This window comes from Oryza glaberrima, chromosome 2 (genome assembly GCF_000147395.1).
Source record: "Oryza glaberrima chromosome 2, OglaRS2, whole genome shotgun sequence".
NCBI classification, from domain to species: Eukaryota; Viridiplantae; Streptophyta; class Magnoliopsida; order Poales; family Poaceae; genus Oryza; species Oryza glaberrima.
This window is the reverse complement of record NC_068327.1, coordinates 3,614,123-3,636,328: the sequence shown is the minus strand read 5'-3', so window position 1 is coordinate 3,636,328 and position 22,206 is coordinate 3,614,123. Positions and strand designations below refer to the sequence as shown.

The window sequence follows — 22,206 nt, the reverse complement described above, 5'->3', positions numbered from 1 at the left end:
AGATTAAGATGAAAATTTAATTTTTAATCCTAATATCTTGTTTGGTAGAGGTGGTGGAAGTCGATAAGAAGTTTGGTTAGAGATCGGGTCATTAATGAAAACAGATGGTTAAGATTTATTTAGGCAAAATAAATAAGGAATTATCTCCCAATTACCACCCCTACCCAGGTATTGAAAATGAGGGAGTTCCTTCCTCAATTCCCCATCCACATCCGGCCATCCCACCAAAATTACTATGTATCCCAACCAAACAAAACAGTTAATAACCTCATCACTTTAAACTTCCAATCCGTTATAAAAACTCCCTCCAATCAAACATGTCATATATCTAGATATCATATTAGAAAATATCCTATTCGATTCTAGTTTTAATATTTTCGGACGAAGGGAATAGTGGAGCAACACAATTATTGTGAATTAAATTTAAAAAAATATACCATTTATTTTTTATTTCTCAGAAATATACTAGATGTAATTTTATTGGCACAAATATATCATTGATATTATGATGTCGATATTATGGTGTCACGTGGAGAATGAGTGAGACCGTGCGAGACTAATTAAGATAATTAATCACTGATTATAATTAATTAATCATTAATCATTTAATTTTTGAAATACTCTCGCAGACTTGTTGCGCGAGACCGTTCACATCCTCACTTTCGCACAACGGTTCAGAGAAACCATCAGTATATTTGTGTCAAAATTTGCATATAGGGTATTTCTAAGAAAAAAATGAAAAGTATATTTTCAAATTGAATTTCAATTATTGCTTCACCCTGAAATCACCATTTTCTCTCCAGTTGAGTGAGAGCTCAGCTAGCTAGCGGTTGACGCACCAGGTTCAGTGGGTCACCACGGAAGAAGCTCATCGGACGTACTGTCTTTTTTTTTTTTACGTGGGTTAGTAACGTATAGGCTCTAGGGTTTCCCTTGCCGCACGGTTACCGTAGTTATCAGGCTTACCGCGGGGTATGGTAATATAAATACCGCGGTAACCTCCTTAAATTTAAATAAATTTAAAAAATAATTTGAATTTTTGATAAATTTTGCACGGTTTTTCATGGTTTTTCACGGTTACCGCGGTAACCGCACGGTAACCGTGCTTACCGCTGGAGCGCGGTAACCCTGGCCCCGGCGTTTTGGGAAACCCTGATAGGCTCACAACTCACAGGCTATAGGGTTCACATATTTAGGCTTGGTTTAGTTCCTAATTTTTTTTCTCAAAAAGTCATATATAGATAAAAACAAAAACTAATTACACAGTTTGTATGGAAATCACAAGACGGATCTTTTGAGGATAATTAGTCAATGATTAGCCATAAGTACTACAATAACCCACATATGCTAATGACGGTTTAACTAGGTTCAAAAGATTCGTCTCGCGGTTTCTAGGCGAGTTATGAAATTAATTTTTTTATTCGTGTCCGAAAACCCCTTCCGATATCCAGTCAAACATATGATGTGACACCTAAAAATTTTCTTTTCACGAACTAAACAAGGCCTTAGCCACTCAAAATCAAACAATTGTATCTGCTGGTTCTGTCCACCACTGCAAAAAATACGGGGGTAGAGGAGGAAGGCTGCGTTCGTTCTAGATGCATTGAGCGCACGCTTCCCAACCTACTAAACGGTGTGTTTTTTTTTAAAAAAAATTTCTATAGGAAAGCTGTTTAAAAAAATCATATTAATCCCTTTTTGAGATTTAAAATAGTTTATACTCAATTAATCATGCGCTAATGACTTACCTCGTTTTGCGTATCTTCCCAATCTTCTCAATCTCCTATCCATCAAACTCACCCGAAGAGATGAGATGCCCGTGCATGCATGCTGATTGTAGTGCATATGAGTGTGTGTGTGTGTTTTTTTTGCGGGGAAATGTGTTAAAGATTGAACTATGGTTGCAAGTTTCTAGCTATATATGAGTTGTATAATCGGATTGTACGTATATCAGTACATTTTAATTTTTTATAATACTAGAAATACAGTAATCTCTCTGCGCGCAATTGTACATGAGCACTTGTGTCCATAATGTTTTTTTTTAAAAAAAATCCATATCCTATTTATTCACATAGCATCGAGATTCATTATATCCTTTGCGAAGTCTCCAGCTTTTGTTTTGTTTTGATCGTTTTGACTTATAGCTGATAAGGCATAGAAAAATGAACAAAGCCAACAAAATAAATTACAGATATAAAATTTATATTTGTGTTATTCTTGATTTAAAACCTAATATTAAAAATAGGCTAAGATAAAAAAATGTAGAATCAAATTAGAAATTTCAAAATTGAGCTACGGCTGATAAGATAACCCATCAGAGGCTTTGTGAATGGATGTGATTGTTTAGAGTTGGTTGCGCGTTAGAAATTTTTACGGTGCGAAATGGGCTATAACGAAGGGAGGCAAATTAGACTTTTTTCTCCAACAGAAACAACGCGGAATTTTACCAGGCCTGGAGCCCACATAGAGAAACCTCCGGCCCACCGAGCCCACCACCCCCGCCCGCGGCCGCCGCTGCCTCTCTCCTCGTCTTCCTCGCGCTGACTCTTCTCCTCCTCCTCGCGTCCTTCTGACCCGAGGGCGACCGCGTCTCCCTCTCTCTCTCTCTCTCCGCCGCCGACGCCGAGGGCTCCACGAGAGGGAGGTGGGCGGCGCGGCCCTTCGCCGGAGGGAGCGCTCTCCGCCGCCGCCGCTCCCGCTCCCGCCGGCGCGGGAGATCCGGGCGTCGTCTCTCGGTAAGCCCCGCCTCCCGCCACCTTTCCTCGATCTCTCTGTTCCCAATTCCGTGGGTGATCCCGTTTGGATTGTTGGCTGCATGCGTGGGTTGGGTGTTGCTAGCTTGGGGGGGGGGGGGGGGAATTCTCTCTCGGCTCGTAGCTGAGGGAGGAATCATCGCCTCTGTTTCTAGGGCTGTGGAGCTGATCCTGGCAGCATATGGTTAGGTTTCGATTAGTCGTCGGCTTCGTTTCGATTGCTTGATCCTGCTTAGTTCTAGTTTGGATTTTTAGTTTGCTATATGTGTGGAGAGACGTGCGGTCTCGTCTTGGTAAATTTGTGTTCATGAGTGTTGAGTTGGTCCCGTGTCATGGCCGCCTTGCCACTGCCCAGAATTCTAACCCTAGCTTGTTTGCCGGAGTTCATGAGCTCGCCGGAGAGGCGGAGGGTTTGTAGTTGCTGGTGTGGTGGCGCCGCGCCAGAGCCTTGGAAGGAGCTGCTGTAGAGGAGAATTAGGTTTGATGTTCTCTTTGATTTGGGAATGGAGCTTACTAACTAGTGAAATGGAGCTTCAAAGAAGTGAGATAACCAAGATGCCCTCCTTCACCATCACGATCGTACTCTCCTCTTTCCGATCTGCAGTGCGAGCTGGAGTTCCTCGCCTGCGTGACTAGCAAGAAGCACGGTGTGGATGGATGACCACCCTGGCCTTGCCCCGTGTTAGGTCCGCACCTGCATCTTCTTGTAAGAACAGTGGGTCAACTCGTAGGAAACCATTACCATGGTCAGTGATGATGGATTGCTGACGCGCGCTTAACGTAGTTCTGCCACGAGTGCGAACTTCCTAGATGCAAGAGTACTGTTCTGATGCCACATCTAAATTTGTTTATTTTGGTGTTGTTTTCATACTGTTAGGATCTCATGATTTGCTGTCTAGATGTTCTGTCAAAACAGGGCACTCCTAATTTCCTACCATTCGTTGCATTGTTTTTTCATGAAGTGATATGATGATTTTCTCTTGGAGTGATATTTTCTCTTAGTGATGGATCATAATTACATGATCACCCACATCGCGTATGTGTTAGGACGCTGCTCTCTTCTCTTTTTTTTTTTCCCTAAAAAAAGACGTGATTGGTCCCATGCATTTAATGAGTCTGAGTTTTGGAATGTATCTAAATTTGCCTTTTTCTGTGTTCAAATGTCACGTGACATGATACGTGCCAACTTTCCTTGTTTGTCCCAAATGTGTGGACCTCCTGGAACTACAAGATTGACATATTCTTCAAAGAATCCAATTAAGGTAGTTGCACCCCAACCTTAAGCTTAACCTGACAGCACTTTATTTTAGTACTGATGGTGTGTCAAACAGAGAGTAAGATGGCAATTTGGATCACTTGGCTTCTTGATATGTTGTTCAAAGTTAATAATGACATAGCGGATCATTTTTAACATTTCTTACATATTTAAGTGTGCATTTTTTTCCTACTTGCTTGAATGTTGTAGTCTTCTTTTACACACACTTCTGGTTGACATGGAAAAAAATATTTATGAGATTTGGCATCTGGGTGTCATAGACTTAATTCGGTTTGATGTAAGTAGATGAGATGCTGTGAGTAATTTAGGAGGAACACATAGCCATGGTATGAACTGCCCTGCCATGACAGCTGCAACTGCAGCTGGGTAACTACACCAAATCCAGGCCATCCTTGGAGTGTTGGATATCCAACAGTAGAGGGGAGAAAAAAAGCCTTGACTAGAAATACAATTCATTCCGTATTTTCCCATCTCCCATCTCAGTTATCCAAACATTGATTTGTCAGTCAATGAGCTAAAACCTGTGCAATTGGCTTGGAACTAGCCGATCTGTGCCCTCTGGACACAAATGCCATCATTCTGGGAGACTAATAAGTCATAACTGGAGCCATGGGGGCATAGCTACCTTTTGTGGGTTATCTTTGGGACCTGCTTCTACCGGAAAACATCAAGACGTGATTTATGCTGTACATGCATGAGAAGCTTCAAACTCTGTATGATGCATACTTATCCATGTTGGTTTGTAATAGCAGCCCACAAATTCACTTGTCCGTAACCAGTTTGACCGATAATGGCAGGGCTTGAATGTTCATGCAACTACCCACTTGCACAATATGGATAGTAGGAGTACAAAAGGTAATTTACCATCCCATCACAAATCGTAGGGATGATTTTAATGGAAGGTTCTACTTTCTGTTTAGCTTGCACATGTTCTATCACATATACTGGTAGTTATGCATCTGTAATTCTATTCCACATTCAATGGAAGTCTCTTTCTGTTTAGAATGCTTAATGAACCAATAGAGATGAAAGTATTGAGATCATGAGTTGTGCTTAAAGTGCAACAGCAAGCTACATGGAACCGCAGCACTCAAGTTGCTCATTAATTGTACTATAAGCAACAAAAGTCGCAATCAAGTTGCCTTTGTTCCTTCAATCATTTTTTTCCCTGCATGCAAGTTTGTATGTCAGATACAATTTTGTAAAGGAAAAGCAGTGAGTTCCATTCTTATACCAAGGTATTCTCACTCATGTGCATTGTATTTGGCAAAATACAAATTTAGAACCTATCATGATCTTTCTCGTTAATCTATACAAAAGATCAACTGATCAATACTTGCAACTGTTTCCCACAACGACAGGGCCTTTGGCTTTGGACGGACAAGAGCTGACATGGAACCATCCTCACAGCCTCAGCCTGTGATGGGTGTTGCCACTGGTGGGTCACAAGCATATCCTCCTCCTGCTGCTGCATATCCACCTCAAGCCATGGTTCCTGGAGCTCCTGCTGTTGTTCCTCCTGGCTCACAGCCATCAGCACCATTCCCCACTAATCCAGCTCAACTCAGTGCTCAGCACCAGCTAGTCTACCAACAAGCCCAGCAATTTCATCAGCAGCTGCAGCAACAGCAACAGCAGCAACTCCGTGAGTTCTGGGCTAACCAAATGGAAGAGATTGAGCAAACAACCGACTTCAAGAACCACAGCTTGCCACTCGCAAGGATAAAGAAGATAATGAAGGCTGATGAGGATGTCCGGATGATCTCGGCAGAAGCCCCCGTTGTCTTCGCAAAGGCATGCGAGGTATTCATATTAGAGTTAACATTGAGGTCGTGGATGCACACGGAGGAGAACAAGCGCCGGACCTTGCAGAAGAATGACATTGCAGCTGCCATCACCAGGACTGATATCTATGACTTCTTGGTGGACATAGTTCCCAGGGATGAAATGAAAGAAGAAGGGCTTGGGCTTCCGAGGGTTGGCCTACCGCCTAATGTGGGGGGCGCAGCAGACACATATCCATATTACTACGTGCCAGCGCAGCAGGGGCCTGGATCAGGAATGATGTACGGTGGACAGCAAGGTCACCCGGTGACGTATGTGTGGCAGCAGCCTCAAGAGCAACAGGAAGAGGCCCCTGAAGAGCAGCACTCTCTGCCAGAAAGTAGCTAAAGATGATACAGTGAAGTTGTGACATTGATATACATTGTCCTGTGAACTTAGGGCCTCTAAAACTCAGTGCTCTTGTCAAAACTATTCCCATGATTGTTGGCTGAAACGGGTAATCTGATTAGGTCTTAGGCTTTCCTAATGTTAGTTCTGCTCTGCTATGGCAGCAGTAGAAAAAAAAAAGATTGTGATTTGGTAGGTGATTTGCAACTAATGTAGTAACTGTACCTTACCTTTCATCAGTTTCTAATCCAATACTCAAAAGTGCTGGCATGTGGAGACCCTTGTATGAATTGAGTGTTTGTTCATGTCATGCATCAGTCTGTTGCCTCATTTATCAGTCATCATGCCTCCTGCTTTGCAAGAATCTTGCCTCCCTGATTTGGCAGTCATCAAAGCAGAGGCTGATGTGCAAAGCATCAGGACTGCTGCTGCTGAAGCATGGAAAAAACAGATGGTTGGTTTCTTTCTGTTGAATCCTATTCCTATCTGTATGTGTGAAAGTTAACTGCCTGTGTATTGACTTTGGATGAAAGTGGGTGGGACAAGTACCCTTGCATCGATAGTCATATCCTGTATAAACTTTGGGCAAATTCTCTAGCTTGTTCACTGAACTCTCAAATTTCTGGGTTTACTGTTCATAAATGCTCGTCTTCTTCAGGATAAATTTAGATTGTAGTACAGTCCATAAGCACAAAACGCACTTCATTTGGTATCTACAGTCCAGGTACTTGTAGCTGAATGCCTGAATTTATGCCTAGCTGCTAGCAGGCAAGCAAGCGGATGGTTTTGAGTTTGGTGGATCTACAAGTTCGACTCCGTTTTATATGATAGCCATCAAGTTACGTATCAGAAACATAAGATTTCTTGCTACACACCTTATCATATGTCTGAAGCTCCAACCCAAATGGGGCATTTTTATTACCACAGTTTTAGGTAGATTAGGACTTTTCAGAGTACAGGATTGTGAGAACATAGAAACATAAAAAATGCATGAGTAAAGCGTCATGCCCATTAATTGAATTCCTATAGGAACTTAAAACATATAAAATTTCAAAATTACTGTTCGGATGACACAAACTTTATGTTACTGGAAGAGAAAACCATGAATTTCTCCGAAATTCCTATAAATTTTAGGAGAGTTATTCTCTATTGTTCCAAAGAACCACACATGAATATTTTTTCCATACGAATCAAATCCTTCAAAATTCCTCTAGTTTTTCTTTGTGGAGCCATTGAACATGGGTAATGTGCTGGTAGCAAGAACTAATTAATTAGTGGATCCATCGTACATGCATGGTATCTAACGTAGCTACTCCCTCCGTCCTAATATAAGTGCAATCCAATATAGATGTAATATATTATAGAACTATAAAATTGTTTAGATTCATAGTTTTAAGATATGTTATATTTGTACTAGATTTTACTTATATTGAGACAAAGAAAATATTTTATTCTCTTAAAAGTTTAGAGACAGTAGGTATATAGGCATCCCGCTGGTAGAAGCTGCATCAACTTGCGTGTTGCTGTAAACAAGGCACGACTTAACTTCGGAAAACACAGACCGGATATATATGGTGATGGTTTTGCGTAAGTCCTTTGGGGTTGCTCCATCGGCCAACTCCTCCATCGACACACCTAGCTACTACATTCAGATCATATCGAAGCTTATTTTAAGTTTACACTACGTATCTTATGTGCAATAAAAATGAAACTCCTTCTGTTTCATATTATAAATTGTTTGATTTTTTTTAATAAACTTCATTCAACTAAAAGAAGTTTAACTTAAAAAAAATAAACAACTATAAAAGTAGTGAATTTTACCCCAACAGTAGACCGCGAGGGGTAGCTGTTACTGTGAGGATGAACGACAGATGTGACTTTTATAGACACATATATACTCTTGCATAGTTGACTCTAGGTTTTTCTTTCTGGAAAAACATATATGCGGTTTCTTTCGAAAGGATATAGAATTAATGCAAATAACAAGGCCTAGCTTTATGGTGTAATTAGCATATTCTATACATAGGTAACCAAGATACGCTCAAATAATTAATTACTTGTCCTCGCAAAAAAAAATAAAAAATAAAATAATTAATTACTTGCAAATATGGCAAAATCTAATCAATAAAAAATCTCAGCAGAAGAAGAAAATAAAGCGAATTAAATTATGATTAATATAGTGGATATGACAGCTACAGTTGGTACAGCTTCAGCTCCACGAAACAAGAATCTCGGAGTGTAGGAGCTGTATACCAAACGGGCCATAATTTTCAGAAACGGAGCGGCAACATCCTTCTGTATTATTCGAGATCTCAAAAATATTTAGTACAACTCTAATTCCACGAAACAAGAATCTTCAAGTAAGAGATGCACCAAATTAAACGTCGCTCGAACCAAAAGACATCCACATATATCGTCGACACAATTTCGTATAATTTTATTATGCTAGGATTAAATGATACATCACAGACCATGATGCATCATCATCATAATTAATTATTTAGTTCTTCTTTGGAGGAGGGAGAGTACAAAAGGTGCATTGGCATCCCCCGGACGTACACTCGCCAACAGCCCCAGCACCAATTTGCGACTTGCAGTTATCATCGCACGTTGTGGGAGAACAGGGGCCGGGTACGTTGACGCTCTGACAATCGGCTGACACCTTCATCGACATATCTGCAAATTCAGATCAAATCAAAACTTATTTTCACATGTGCGTATTCTATATAATCAAAAAGAAAAGACGATCTTCGTCATATAAATCGATATATAAATCGATATATAAACAGTACCACCTCCATCGATCGTACAAGTACTTCATTTTATTTATAGATACGAACTTGGATAAGAGAAAAGAAATGGAGTTATTTTGGGACGACGGGAAATTTACCTGAATAGTGGGCCGTGAGAGAAAGGGCCAGCAGCAGCGTGCAGAGTAGCTTCACCATCCTATGCATGGCTATAGCTGCTTTACGTATGAATTGACGGCGAATTGCAATAGGGAGGCTGCGGCAGGGGTGCTGTTAGCTAGGCTAATCCTGGCTGTGAAGGTGATGGCTATCTGATTGGGTTGGCATGGCTTTTTATAGCTGCTATGGCCCCCCTTTTCTTTTTTGAAACACACTATTCGATTTCTTAATAATTTGGAAAAAAGTTATGATTGCAAATAATAAAAGGCCTATCTTTATGGTGTAATCAACATTTTCTATATATACACATATATAGGTGACCAAGATATGCACAAATAAATAATGCCATTAATAACTGATTGTATATGTACAATAGCTAGCCAAATCATACCCAATTAAACTAGGAATAATAGATATGATAGGGTTGATTAATAGGGACCAGATTTAAGCTTGCTGGTATATGCAGGCATTGATTCATTTCAAATATCAATGTAGGGATGGATATCGAGTCAACTCAGTTCATCTGGGCTCATTAGGATAACGAATTGGATTGGCTCAGCTTGCTATGCTAACGCGCTAAACACTTGGCTTGGCTTGTTTGCTAGCTTGAGCCAGAGCCAGCTTATTTAGCTCGTGAGCCAAAACAAAAAAAGGAGAAGGGGATGCCACGCTCGAAGCTCGTTGTGCCGTAGTTGACATTGAGCATGGGGTAGGGTCAGGAACCCGCGGTGGTGCGACGACGTCTGGCGCTGGCGGGTTAATTGACAGCGGATTTAATCGAACCTAGCCTTGGGACATGACGCCGGTGAGGAGCTTTGTCCAAGAGGCCACCATCCCAGAACGGTGGCTTGTTGAGGGGGTTACCTTCCCGGCGGTGCTTGTTCCAAGTGACCGGAAAAACTGATGATGGCCTCAATAAGGTCTAGGCCATCGTCCAGTCGAAGAGGGTGTCCTAGGTGGAGCCGCCGCTACAGGTGACCGAGGCAGTGCTACTGTGGGAGTTCATGTGCGGTGCGGTGGTGGACTTCGACCTCACCATGGACACCTTTGGGTACGAGGAGCTTCCGTACATCATATGGGAAGGGGATAAGGTTGGCACGAGGAGGGGATAAGGTTAGTGCAAATGCGCTTTGTTTGTCCGAGCCTCGTCCAATCCTATTTACTGGTTAAGAGGAGGCAAATATACTGGAAAACAATTTCTTTCCTTCAATCCAGTATGTGTCCCATATTAGTACTAAATGGTCAGACTACAAGATATCAGTACACAATAAAATAACAAGGGAATACCAGCTAGTATGTACCATCCCTATTTTCTTGTATTGAGTTTGTAACAACAAATGAATTACTCCCCCATTCACGAACCCTCGTTAGTTTTGACCAGAACTAGATAATATTAGACCGCTATTTTTTTAAGCAACTTCAAAATTATTAGGATCATGTGTGCGTACTCTTATTAATTAGTTTTAGATGATGAAAGTTTTTATTGAACTAGTCGATTATATCAAGGTGATATAACTGCGGTGAGAACAATCGTGGCCTCTGCATAACTAGGATCGATGCATACAACCAAAGCATAATCTTATTATGTTCGCTTGATGTTTGGGATCGTGGGTAATAGCTTTCATTGGCCATCATACCTCCTGCTTTACAAAAATCTTGCACTCGATTTGGCAGTCCCCAAGGGCCAAAGCTGAGGCTGATCGATGTGCAAAGCATCAGGAATTCAGGACTGCTGCTGCTGAAGCATGGAAGAGCAGATGGTTGCTTTCTTTGTGATGGATATATCCTAATCGATCCATGTCCACAACGTATCCTGTATGAAGTTTCATTCTCTAGCTAGCTCGTTTCCCTACTCTCAAATTCATCACCGCGTTAGCTGTTCATAAAAGTTTATCTTCTTCAGGTCAAATTTAGATTCTGTTCTTAAGCACAAAACAAGTTTTCACACTTCATTAATTTATTATGTATATATAGACCAGTTGCCATATCATTCGTGCTTGAAAATGTTGTCTACAGAACTGCTAACCTACATTCAATAGAAAATAGAATTCCAAATCTTACAGATTTCTGGCTTTCGGATCTAGTTTGTTACCGTGATTCGGTGAGCTTCTCCTCCATCTTCAATGACCTTGATGAACTCTGTTAACTGGCTACAACAACCCAACCAGTTAGAATATAATTCACAGTTGGAGGTCACAGTAGGATGAGAAAGAGAAGGGAGTTCCCCGGCTTAGAGGAAGGCTGGGGAGGTGTGGCCCAATGGTGGGTGGTGGTGAGAAGGCGACGAGGCGGCGGTGGTGCAATCGGAGCCGTGGGTACAAAGAGGGGGGGGGGGTAGTAGTGGTGGCGTATCTAATGATGGGAGTCATTGAAGACGAAGGGGGAGGGTATAGGTTAGGGGGATCTCGGTCGAGTGGTTAGGTAGCGGTGGACGGTTATGGTAGATCCCGTGGCAGGATCCAACTAAGAAAAAGGAGAACAAGGTGGACGAATCTCGTCCAACTGGTTAGGTGGTGGCGGATGGTAGAGTCGGAGGACGAGGACGTGGATGGGGCGGGGGCACCTCGCAAAGCTTAGGTAGAATCAATGGTGAGCGGTGGTCGGTGGAGGGCTCATCGGCGTCTAGCATCGTTGGAGGAGTCACCTGTTGAAGCAGAAGGTGTGGATGCATGGCAGCGGCAGCTGGAGAGTAGAAGAGAGGTGGGTGTTAGAAATTGGTATTTGTATTGAATGGTTTGATTGACCTGGACCATTGGATCTTGATCAATCGGATGGATGGAAAAATCGACTGAGATGAGGTGGGTTTCCTTGCACAAGTTACATAAGTCCATGTATCATACTGGAAAACAACATTTTCTTTTTCCTTTAATGGTAGAGTTGGGTATTATTAAATGCATATGTCACAAGGCACAAGCACACAACAGAATATCAAATGAATAGTACTACTAGTTTGTGTGTCATCCTTGAGTCCTTGTTTTGTGTGAGTTAGGAAAGATGAGTCACTCATATTCTCTCCCTTTCCTCAATGGTAGTAGATGTAATGTGTAATCATGTACTGCTGAAAGTATCAGGCTGTAGCTATCAGTCAGACAAAGACAAGATGTGAATTCATACGCACAGACCATGTGTATATGAATTCACATCTTGCCTTCGTGATAATCAACAGGTTACAGCTTCAGAAGAGGGGTCCAAAGTATGTACTTATATAGTTGAATCTGTTTCCTAGCTGACTAAAGCTGATTAATTATTTTGAGTTTGGTGGATCCACTATTCGGACTCCATTTATGATTACTATCAAGTATTGTAAGTAATTTGTTTAATTACTTTCTCATCACATAAATTAAATCACCCCTGAAAACAATATATACTACAAGCTGATCTTTCTCGAATACTTTGGCAGTTGGCACATCAATAATTGTCATTGCTGTAAAGTGGTGGTGGTTACAACTCATCAGGAACATCTATGGCAAAAGATTTCTTGCTAAGCTTCCTCAACATAACCTTTTTCCATTTCTGTTGCCATCTGATTTCACACAACTACGTGGCAAATGTCATCTAATTAATGATGTTCAGATTTCTGCCAACTCTGAACAAAAGTTAGCCCATCAAGTTGATCAGAATTTCATTAGTGTTGGAAAGTGATAATTAATTCTTCCAATCTTTTACTGATCTCATGAGTTACCTGAATTTGCTGCAGTGGATCAACTCAATTGCACGCGTTTGTATATGTGCAGACAGTTTGGATGAGAAATCAACCATGCATATTTGGATGGATTACTTTGGAAATATACAGTGATATAGAATTTCGTGTGATTTGTATATGTCTCAATCTGAACCGGCAGTCGATCAATCAGACGATGTAAAGCGTGTGATCTCTCTGAATTTGCACATTTGGTGGATATGAGAAAGAATCTGGGACTGAAACCAAGCTTCATCGACAAAGGAAAGCCACAGAACTTGATGCAAAGAGGCCGTTTCCTTTCACAATCAGTGTTTCATAAATGGAAGTCCTCGCTTTCTACATATGCAACAGTTGCAGACAGTGGATGAGATGAAAAATATATGTACAAATATATGTGCAAATTAAGATTGTTTGGATGTTCATGCAACAAGTAGCCTGAAAATGCTGATCATATATATGTGGGTAAGAATGCCCATTTACTTTTGGTTAATGTAAGATTTTCTAAAAGCTAACTAGCATGCTTACACAGTTCTGAGCCTAAGTTTTTTTTTGTGTTCTTGTCTACAGTACATATTTGTTTATATTGTGTGCTTATATATGGTCATTATATATTTGCTACATGTCCTCACCAAAAAAAAGGGCTGCTATATGCATATATATGTATATATGCTCCGAATATATGCCACCAGCTCTCCATTAACATTTCAACATGATCATGAATGCGTTGTTACTTTAGCATTACTGATTCGTCAAATTCAGATCGAGGTAGCTAGCTAGACTGAATATTCCTCAGGATATATAATAAGTTACTGAATGATCTTCTTTATTGATTTTTGCCCCTATCGTATGGACTTCTATACTAAATTGTCCACCCAAAAATTATGTATTGATTTGGACAAACAGAAGGTCAACCAACAATTAACAGCCAATGACCCTCTGACTGACTGAAAGCAAATAAAATGCATAATAACTTAGATATCATTAGTTCTTAAGAATAATTAATAAAATTAAAATTATTTTTTTCCTGGTTACACGATAGACGCACATGCACCATGACGCTCACACACACCAGCGAATGTGCCTCCTAATACACATTCAAAGAGATGAAAACCAATAACATATCCCCGATCTCACTGAATTCATATTAAAAAACCCACTTGCATGTGCGTAATAAAACTAGGGACTAACTAGAAAACTGTTTAAAAAACTTTCAAATCTAACTATAGTATAATTGTAATATAATTTCACTATAACTATAATGTAACTCGTATATAAGTATTAAAATAATATATGTAACTTTATATCTAAATTATATAGAGATGATAACGTAGTTACAATGCAGTTGCAGTAGGGTGCAACTGAAGTATAACTAACATGTAACTCAATTAATTTTTTAAAAACATGCAACAGATCTAAGTGGCTAGCACGCACGGCTTGTGGGATGGATATCCTAGGTTCAAGCCCTTGCAAGGACACACCTTAATTCTCGCGCAGATTTTTTTTTCCAAATCTCGCACGAATCACGGCGTGGATCGCACGGCTAGAAAATCAAAAGTTTTCAGCCTCCAAAACTGTCGACAGCTAGCTAGCAAAACCGTAAAACTAAACTTACTGTAAAGGAGAAACACGGAATCTCGCGGAACTTGATCACATAGGGAACCCTAGCTCTCTACTATATAACTAGCCAAGCCATCATGGAGAGAGATCAAAATCTCTGCCAAATTTATTTCTTCCTTCCCAAATGAGGGGTGCAGTCCACCCCCCCCCCCCCCTCCACCCATGTGGTACAATGTGCAGTGGCAGTCCCCCATCAAGGCAAGCAAGCAACCATAGTGATCAATATGCTAGCTGCACATATACCTCTCTCTCTCTTAGCTAGCTAGCAACAAACAAGGGAGCTAGGGTTTTCTTGGCTCTGTTGCCATAAACAGCAAGTGTACCCTGTCCCTGGAGAGCTCCTCATGGCCATGGCCAACCTAACAAACCTAGCTGCCAAGATCGGCAAGGAGGAGGAAACCGGGTGGGCCCACACTGTCAGAGGGTGGTTACAAGTCCACACACATGTTGCTTTCCATGGTGCCTTGTGAGGGGCATGCAGAGAGTTGCTATAGCTACATACACCTTCCTCGCAATTGCATGTAGTGTTCATGATTTTGTACCATGCCCATGTATATATAGCTGCACTGTGCTCTGATGAGTAATACTGTTGCATTATATTGCATGAGTTACATACACTGATATCTCTGAACTTTTGTGTGCGTGATATATGCACTGTTGCAGTGTGTGTTTTGTGTCACAAGCTAGGCTCGTGTATTTGTGCAGAGATCGACCAGAGAGTATATGCTAGTGCATCATCATTGCATGCTGCAAGTACACACATGGATATGCACACTGATCTGATCATCATCATCATGAAGTCATGCTTATGTCTGCATCCGTTTCTTGCTTTGACTCACTATCTGATCCTAATTACACACTGATGCAGGGGTAAATGTAAAACTAGACTAGCTAGCATATTAGTTACAGTTAAAAATGTAGTTTGTTGCTTTCTGGATATTTACTACTCCCTCCATCTACTTTTGATTTGATTTGGAGTAGTACACTGATTTGATTTGCAGGAGTAGTAGTGTGTGAGTGTGTGACAGAGAGAAAGCATTGTGTGTTGCACATTACTACAAGCTCTCTCTCCTTCTATATATGTCTCTCCTTCTGCACCTCCTGCCTTAGCCTTTGAAGCAAGCTTAGCACTTCACAAGGTATGTACATAGCACATTACTACTCCTGCCCTATCTATCTACCCTGTTCATGAGTAATTCAAGAAAAAAAAATGGACACCTTTTCTAGCTAGTTCTTCATCCTTTCGCAGCAAAGAGTTTTTACATCTCTAGCTACTAGTTGTTCTCTTCTCTACATGAAATTTTTTCTACTTCTGATTGCACCCTTTACATAGCTGTGGGGGGAAATCCAATTTGAGCGCCCATGCCTTATGTTGATTTTAACAAAATTCGTCCATGTATCGATATGTTCATAACTTGGCCATTTCTGTTCTTCTTCTTCTTCTTCTTCTTCTTCAGTTTCCTCTTGTGCAGAAGAAGGAGAAACAAAAGAACACAGAAATTAAATTAAACTCGATCAGGAAGGTATTGCAGGCATGGGGCGCGGCAAGATCGAGATCAAGAGGATCGAGAACGCGACGAACAGGCAGGTGACATTCTCGAAGAGGCGGGGAGGGCTACTGAAGAAGGCGAACGAGCTCGCCGTGCTCTGCGACGCCCGCGTCGGCGTCGTCATCTTCTCCAGCACCGGCAAGATGTTCGAGTACTGCAGCCCTACCTGCAGGTACGGTTCTTGTTTTGTTCTCTTATATTATCAGATGCTGTTCAATCTTTCCTTTCTCCAGCTTAGTGTCTCTTGTTCTCTTTTTAGTGCTTGATTTGATGGGTTAATTAATTTCTTGTTTTTTGTCAACCAAGAGATTAAGTTTTCGGCTAAGTTTCTCTCGGCCTTTATTTTGTTTTTCAGAGAAAATTAACTAACTCATGCAGTTTCTACCCTTTGTTTTCTTTGGGCAAGAGTGTTTAATTATGATCATTTGATCTGTTCATATAATGGATGGATGCCTTGCATTTATTCTTCATCTGAACTATTTTTCTTGTCCTGAACTCCTGATCGATCGAGTTTTTCCTACCTTCATTTTAACTATTTTCAGTGTATATGTATGCATCTGCAGTTTCCTTTGATATATTTTCGAAGAGCCAAGAATCTATTACAAAATTAAATCATGATCAAAGGCATACATAAGCAATGATCTATATGCCCTAGTGTCTCTTGTGACTTGATTACGCACTTGTCTTTTACATCTCTGAGCAACATATATGTATGTAGATTTGCAACTTGATCCTGAATTTATAGTCAACTAGTTAATTAATCCTTATTTCCCTCTTTCTAATGATTTCTAGGATCGAGCTGGGTTTTTTAGGTGGATTTCCCCAAAAAACTATTTCATATGTGGCTAATTTAATCAAACTAAAAGATGTATATCAACAGGGAATATAATTTGAACAAGTGTACGACAGTACGACCATATCTTATCTTATGTTATGCATGTTTTTATACTTAAAAAAAAGATGCGAATATAAGTGAATGACCTAATATTAAATAATTAGAAGAGGTGAGGTTTCAAACCTTGGTTGTCTAGTCCACCACCTTGTGGAGCTAGCCGGAAGATCCCCAGGCATTTCTCACATGATTTTATACTGTTCTGCAGCATATTATAGTTAATTAATATGTGAATATTCATGTGAAGTTCTTTCTTCCGATCCCCTGTTCATTCCTGTTATTAGTTAAGAAATTTTCGTTTGTTTCATTTTGATCTAAAATAATATACTCTCTGTAAGTATATACATCACCAAGAGAAAATTCTAGCTACAAAATTAATTTATACCATCTGATTTGTACATCAGAGATTGTCATTTCTTTTTCGAATGCGCAAAAGAATTACACATGCACCATTCCAATTAGATACATGAACTTATCAAAGTATTAATTAACTCACAACTAATCAAGGTACTTGTTTCAATGTTTGACAATATATAGTTTGAGGGAACTCATCGAGCATTACCAGACCGTCACCAACACTCATTTCGAGGAGATCAACCACGATCAGGTATACATTAATTTAACAATCAACAATACAATGTCTGATCAATATCAGAATATATATCGATCTATCTGCCAGCAGTTGAAATGAAATTTTCTTTCAAATGCACTGATCAAATATAATTAATGTGCACATATATATAGCAAATATTTGTGGAGATGACTCGGATGAGGAACGAGATGGAGAAGCTGGACGGTGGCATCAGGAGGTTCACCGGCGACGACCTCTCCAACCTCACGCTCGCCGACATCAACGATCTCGAGCAGCAGCTCGAATTCTCCGTCACCAAAGTCCGTGCGAGAAAGGTAATTACTTCCTCCATGTCATATTATAAGTCGTTTTGATTTTTTTTACAAATTTATTTAAGTTTTATCAAGTTTATAAAAAAATATATTAGTATTTCAAAAACAAACATTATCAAAATGTATTTAGTGATAGATTTAATAAAATTAATTTGGTATTACATGTGTTGCTATTTTTTTCTATAAATTTAATCAAACTTAAAAGAAAAAAATTAAAATGACTTTGTAATATGAAATAGAGCTAGTAATTGATTAAGCAGATAGTATTTGATGAATGAATCATTCTTCAGAGTTAATTTAGAATGATCAGTCTCTGATTCAATGGTAAATGGTAAGTTTAGGGTTTAGGGATTAATTGATCCCATAGTTTTTTCCTCTTTTCTGTAAAGCTTTGCTTTCGTAAGTTTTTTATTTTGTTATATTCAATGAAATAGGTGTATCTAAGTGCCGATTCGTTAAAAAAATAAAAAATAGTTGTTTCACATTAATTCTTGCTTGTTGCAGCATCAGCTCCTGAACCAGCAGCTGGACAACCTTCGTCGCAAGGTAATTAATTTGCACTACTAAACTGATCATGAAACACCAAATACTTTGCTGTATGATGATGAAAAAAAATAATGATTGATTCAATTCTATGCATGAAATTGATGAACAGGAGCACATCCTGGAAGACCAGAACAGCTTCCTGTGCCGCATGGTATACGTATAGTTAGTTAATCAGTAATCAAGAATTCATTAAAATGTTTTGATTCTTGAAGCACATATATGTACATTAATTATGGTGTTTGGTTGATTCTTGTACATGAAACTATATATGAATTCAGATCAACGAGAACCATCATCAGGCGGCGGTGGGCGGCGGCGACGTGAAGGCGATGGTGGAGATGGCGCCGGTGCTGTCGATGCTGACGGCGGCGCCGGCGTACTACGGCGAGGAGTCGTCGAGCACCGCGCTGCAGCTCACCCCGCCGCTGCACGCCGTCGACGCCGCCGCCGCCGCCGGGTTCCGGCTGCAGCCGACGCAGCCCAACCTGCAGGACCCCGGCTGCAGCAGCAGCAGCTTCCATGCCGCCGCCGCCGGCCACGGCCTGCAGCTGTGGTAAGAACAAACGAAGCAAAGCATACATGGCACATCCTGATACTCTCATCAGGTGTGTGATGTGAATATATATATCGCAATGATTTTATCTACTAGTTTATTTACTTCATCCGTTTCATAATGTAAGTCATTCTAATATTTTTCATATTCATATTGATATTAATGATTATATATATATTCATTAATATCAATATAAATGTAGGAAATGCTAGAATGACTTACATTGTGAAATAGAGGGAGTATAATTGATCGCAACACAGCTGCGAATTAATCATGCATTGATATCATTCTGCAGAGATCTAGATGATTGCTTGCTAATTAAGCACATGATGGCATTGTCGATTCTGGGAGCTAGGAGTAACTTGGAGACCATGAAGATGCATGATCAGCTGATGATAGACGATCGAGTTGGGTTGCTGTGTTGTTCAAATGTTCATCGTTCTGGACATAATTGAGCTGATCTTTCTATATATATATATATATATATATATGTGTCTAATTAGCACATCAGAATAATCAAGCTTTTCTACCTAGTTAACTAGTACAGCTGCTAAGTACCTTTTGATTTGTTGGTGTGTGAACTACTGAACTGGAGTTGGATATTAAGGTCTCCATGCATTTGCATGGTTAATTAGCAGAGAGATCATTGAGGTTTTTAGGATGTAACACAACGACAAAGTTTAATTAATTTACTTGAGGATTAATGCCATTTCTGTAGATTGTTAATTATGGTTGAACTATAAATTATGACGCAGATTACCTGTTACTACCTAATTAATTAACTAGTACCAGTACTTAGATTATTGGACATATTAGTGGTACGAATTATCTATTTAATTATAATGATAAATTAAATATTTTAAAAAATAAACTTGACAAATAGCTTTGAAAAGTTGTTTAAATAATACAAGTGGGAAATTTTTTAAAACGTTTTTTTAATGTGAGGAATAAATAATATGTTTTAATATTCGCAAAGAGGACATAGATGCATGTTCTAAGTATTTCCCCCATCTCAAACTATTACAATTTAGGATAGGTCTAATCCGTTCATGATTATAATATCATTGGACAAAGGGAGCACTCACTTCGTACAACATATTTTGAGTTCAATGACAAGTAGTAACTGGTATAATCGAAATCATTCGTATACTTGATAAGAGAGTCGGTGTGGTCTAGAGTATAACAATGGTAAGACTATTAACATTTGATCCAAAATAAAAAAAAATCGATGAAAGTGTGGTACAAAAGAAAATTTCAGTAATAAAATGTGTTCCAGGGTGAAATTTACGCAAAACCATAAACTTGATGTTAACCACACGATTTGCCTAGGTAGAGCGAGTGCTTCGTATTGCTGTACTCTCTCCCCAACGTCGGATGAGACGTGAACGGCTTGGATCGACCGCGCCCGAAAGCCTTCTGACAATTTTGCATATGAGCCCTCGGACTCATCTGTAATACCAACTAAACCCGTCCCGAGACCTCACCTGAGCTAACCCCCTCTTCGATTCTTCTCCCCGGCGGCGGCGGCGGCGACGATGGGCGGCGAGGGCAAGTCGAGGAAGCGGCGCTCGTCACCCTCGTCAGGTGCTCAAAGGCCCCCTATCCATTCTCCCCCTCTCGAGGCATCGGCGTATCTGGTCTCCGCGTGTTGATTTTGCCAATCTTCTTGGTGCGTTTGGTGGTTCAGGGGAGGAGGAGGAGAGGGAGCGGAAGAAGAGGAGGGACAAGAAGGAGAGCAGGAGGAGCAGCCGAGACGAACAAGCCGAGGAGGAGGAGGAGGAGGAGAGGCGCAGGAGGAAGAAGAAGAAGCATGGCGACAGGGGCAAAGACAAAGGTAGGGAACTAGGGTTCATCTTTTGCCTTCACGGCTTGGCAGTGGCACTTGTTGATTTCTTGTTCTAAAACAGTTATATTGTTCTTACTTGAAATCATGCTCAACTATTCTGGAAGTGTGCAAATTATGCTGAGGATACACTCGTACCTGCTATATTAGCTTTGATGTATGTCAGTAATTCAGTGTGTGTGTGTGTGTGTGATTTTGACAGAGAGGGATTCAAAGGAGAAGCATTCCAAGGAGAAGGAGAAGAGCAAGCGAAAGCACAAGGATGATGTGAGTTCTCTAAGTCTGAATGATGCTATGAATCTACTGGGCATCATCAATCAAATGATTTTGCATATTAGCAGTTAAGCTATCTGAATAGGCTATTTAGGCCACATTTTTTCATATATGAATTGTTCTACAAGCTTGAGCCTTCGTATAACTATGGTACTGGAACGAGGTTGGTTTTTCTTTACAAGTAGAACCAAACTGGAGAATGTCCCTAGTTCAGTTAATTCTTCAGTGCGTGAATCAGGGATAGATTATCGCAGATTTCTTACGACCATTTTTTTTCGCCGGGCTGGTATATGTTCTGTAGCCATCTTACCCAGCCTGAGTAGGAGCCACTTTTGTTTTCCTGAACAATGAAATTTTGCAGAAGCTTGCCAGAATGTATTTTTTCTCTGAAGACTGAATATAAAGGAAAAGCTTTTTTTTTTTTTGCTGTTGCCATCGAATTGAATTAGTGATATCAGTTTGTAGGTTATTTCCTTTTGTGTGTCTGTGATGAAAATTAGTGATACCAAGTCAGGTACTTGTTTAAGGTCACAGTTCACAAGAACCAGAATGGCTTATCTGTATCTGGACAGGTGGACAGGAGTTGTATCATGTATGCCATTTATATTTTTGAGACTAACAACAATTTTGGGGAAGTATTAAACTGTTGAGAACATACATAATGGCATACTGCACCCTTTGAGCTCTCCATTTCCTTTCTCCTTGAGACCATGCTTATCATTGTTCTTTTGTTTTACTGAAACAGGATTTCAAAGAAATATCCAAAGATGACTATTTCGCAAAGAACAATGAGTTCGCAACCTGGTTGAAGGAAGAAAAAGGCAAATTTTTCTCTGATCTTTCTTCGGAGTCTGCTCGTGATCTGTTCGAGAAGTTTGTGAAAACTTGGAACAAAGGAAAGCTTCCATCCCAATATTATGAGGGGATCACTCGTGGTCCACGGTCAGCACACAGGTGGAACATCAAAGCGTGATGCAACCTGAGGCCTTCTGTATTTTGTTGAGGACATTGTTCTGTCAGGCTAAGGGTAGTATTTATCTTCATCGCCTAGGTTTTTGTATCTAAATTCATATATATTAGTTCTGTATCACTGTTCACTAATGTTGCTGACCATCACTTAAGTTTGACATATACTTATAGTGATAAAAGTATCTACTGTTTTTGTCCCATATGTTGTTATTCTCGTGGTGATTTTACACATCCATTTGTGTCATTTGATAATTTTGGCGTCCATGTT

The 22,206-nt window shown here is 40.2% G+C and overlaps 3 protein-coding genes across 6 annotated transcripts; all 3 read left to right on the top strand.

Moving 5' to 3' along the window:
* Positions 1-2,551: 2,551 nt before the first annotated feature.
* LOC127763570 (nuclear transcription factor Y subunit C-4-like) lies at positions 2,552-6,491 on the top strand. Of its 3 annotated transcripts, none has more exons than XM_052288308.1 (3): positions 2,594-2,735; positions 4,827-4,884; positions 5,391-6,491. In XM_052288308.1, exon 3 carries the CDS (start codon positions 5,422-5,424, stop codon positions 6,199-6,201), a length of 780 nt encoding a protein of 259 aa, XP_052144268.1. In that variant the 5' UTR covers positions 2,594-2,735; positions 4,827-4,884; positions 5,391-5,421; the 3' UTR covers positions 6,202-6,491. The 3 variants fall into 3 exon arrangements, with proteins under 3 accessions (XP_052144270.1, XP_052144268.1, XP_052144269.1); XM_052288309.1 differs by lacking the exon at positions 2,594-2,735 and adding an exon at positions 2,877-4,742; XM_052288310.1 differs by lacking the exon at positions 4,827-4,884 and having other exon boundaries at positions 2,552-2,735.
* Positions 6,492-15,503: 9,012 nt separating this feature from the next.
* LOC127762214 (MADS-box transcription factor 29) lies at positions 15,504-19,547 on the top strand. 2 transcript variants are annotated; one of them, XM_052286636.1, is made up of 8 exons: positions 15,504-15,548; positions 15,867-16,131; positions 17,389-17,458; positions 17,596-17,757; positions 18,259-18,300; positions 18,410-18,451; positions 18,579-18,853; positions 19,149-19,547. In XM_052286636.1, coding segments are annotated over exons 2-8 (780 nt in total). In that variant the 5' UTR covers positions 15,504-15,548; positions 15,867-15,943; the 3' UTR covers positions 19,150-19,547. The 2 variants fall into 2 exon arrangements, with proteins under 2 accessions (XP_052142596.1, XP_052142595.1); XM_052286635.1 differs by lacking the exon at positions 19,149-19,547 and having other exon boundaries at positions 18,579-18,857.
* Positions 19,548-20,312: 765 nt separating this feature from the next.
* LOC127762215 (style cell-cycle inhibitor 1-A) lies at positions 20,313-22,138 on the top strand. Its single transcript, XM_052286637.1, has 4 exons — positions 20,313-20,437; positions 20,541-20,687; positions 20,899-20,963; positions 21,715-22,138. Exons 1-4 carry the CDS (start codon positions 20,389-20,391, stop codon positions 21,940-21,942), a joined length of 489 nt encoding a protein of 162 aa, XP_052142597.1. The 5' UTR covers positions 20,313-20,388; the 3' UTR covers positions 21,943-22,138.
* The last annotated feature ends 68 nt before the right edge of the window (positions 22,139-22,206 follow it).

Coding starts and splice junctions, on each gene's coding strand:
- LOC127763570 (XM_052288310.1), top strand. CDS start 5,422: ATGGAACCATCCTCACAGCCTCAGCCTGTGATGGGTGTTGCCACTGGT.
- LOC127762214 (XM_052286635.1), top strand. CDS start 15,944: ATGGGGCGCGGCAAGATCGAGATCAAGAGGATCGAGAACGCGACGAAC. Junction 17,459..17,595: donor AGGAGATCAACCACGATCAG/GTATACATTAAT, acceptor ACATATATATAG/CAAATATTTGTGGAGATGAC. Junction 17,758..18,258: donor CCAAAGTCCGTGCGAGAAAG/GTAATTACTTCC, acceptor TGCTTGTTGCAG/CATCAGCTCCTGAACCAGCA.
- LOC127762215 (XM_052286637.1), top strand. CDS start 20,389: ATGGGCGGCGAGGGCAAGTCGAGGAAGCGGCGCTCGTCACCCTCGTCA. Junction 20,438..20,540: donor GCGCTCGTCACCCTCGTCAG/GTGCTCAAAGGC, acceptor TTGGTGGTTCAG/GGGAGGAGGAGGAGAGGGAG. Junction 20,964..21,714: donor AGCGAAAGCACAAGGATGAT/GTGAGTTCTCTA, acceptor TTACTGAAACAG/GATTTCAAAGAAATATCCAA.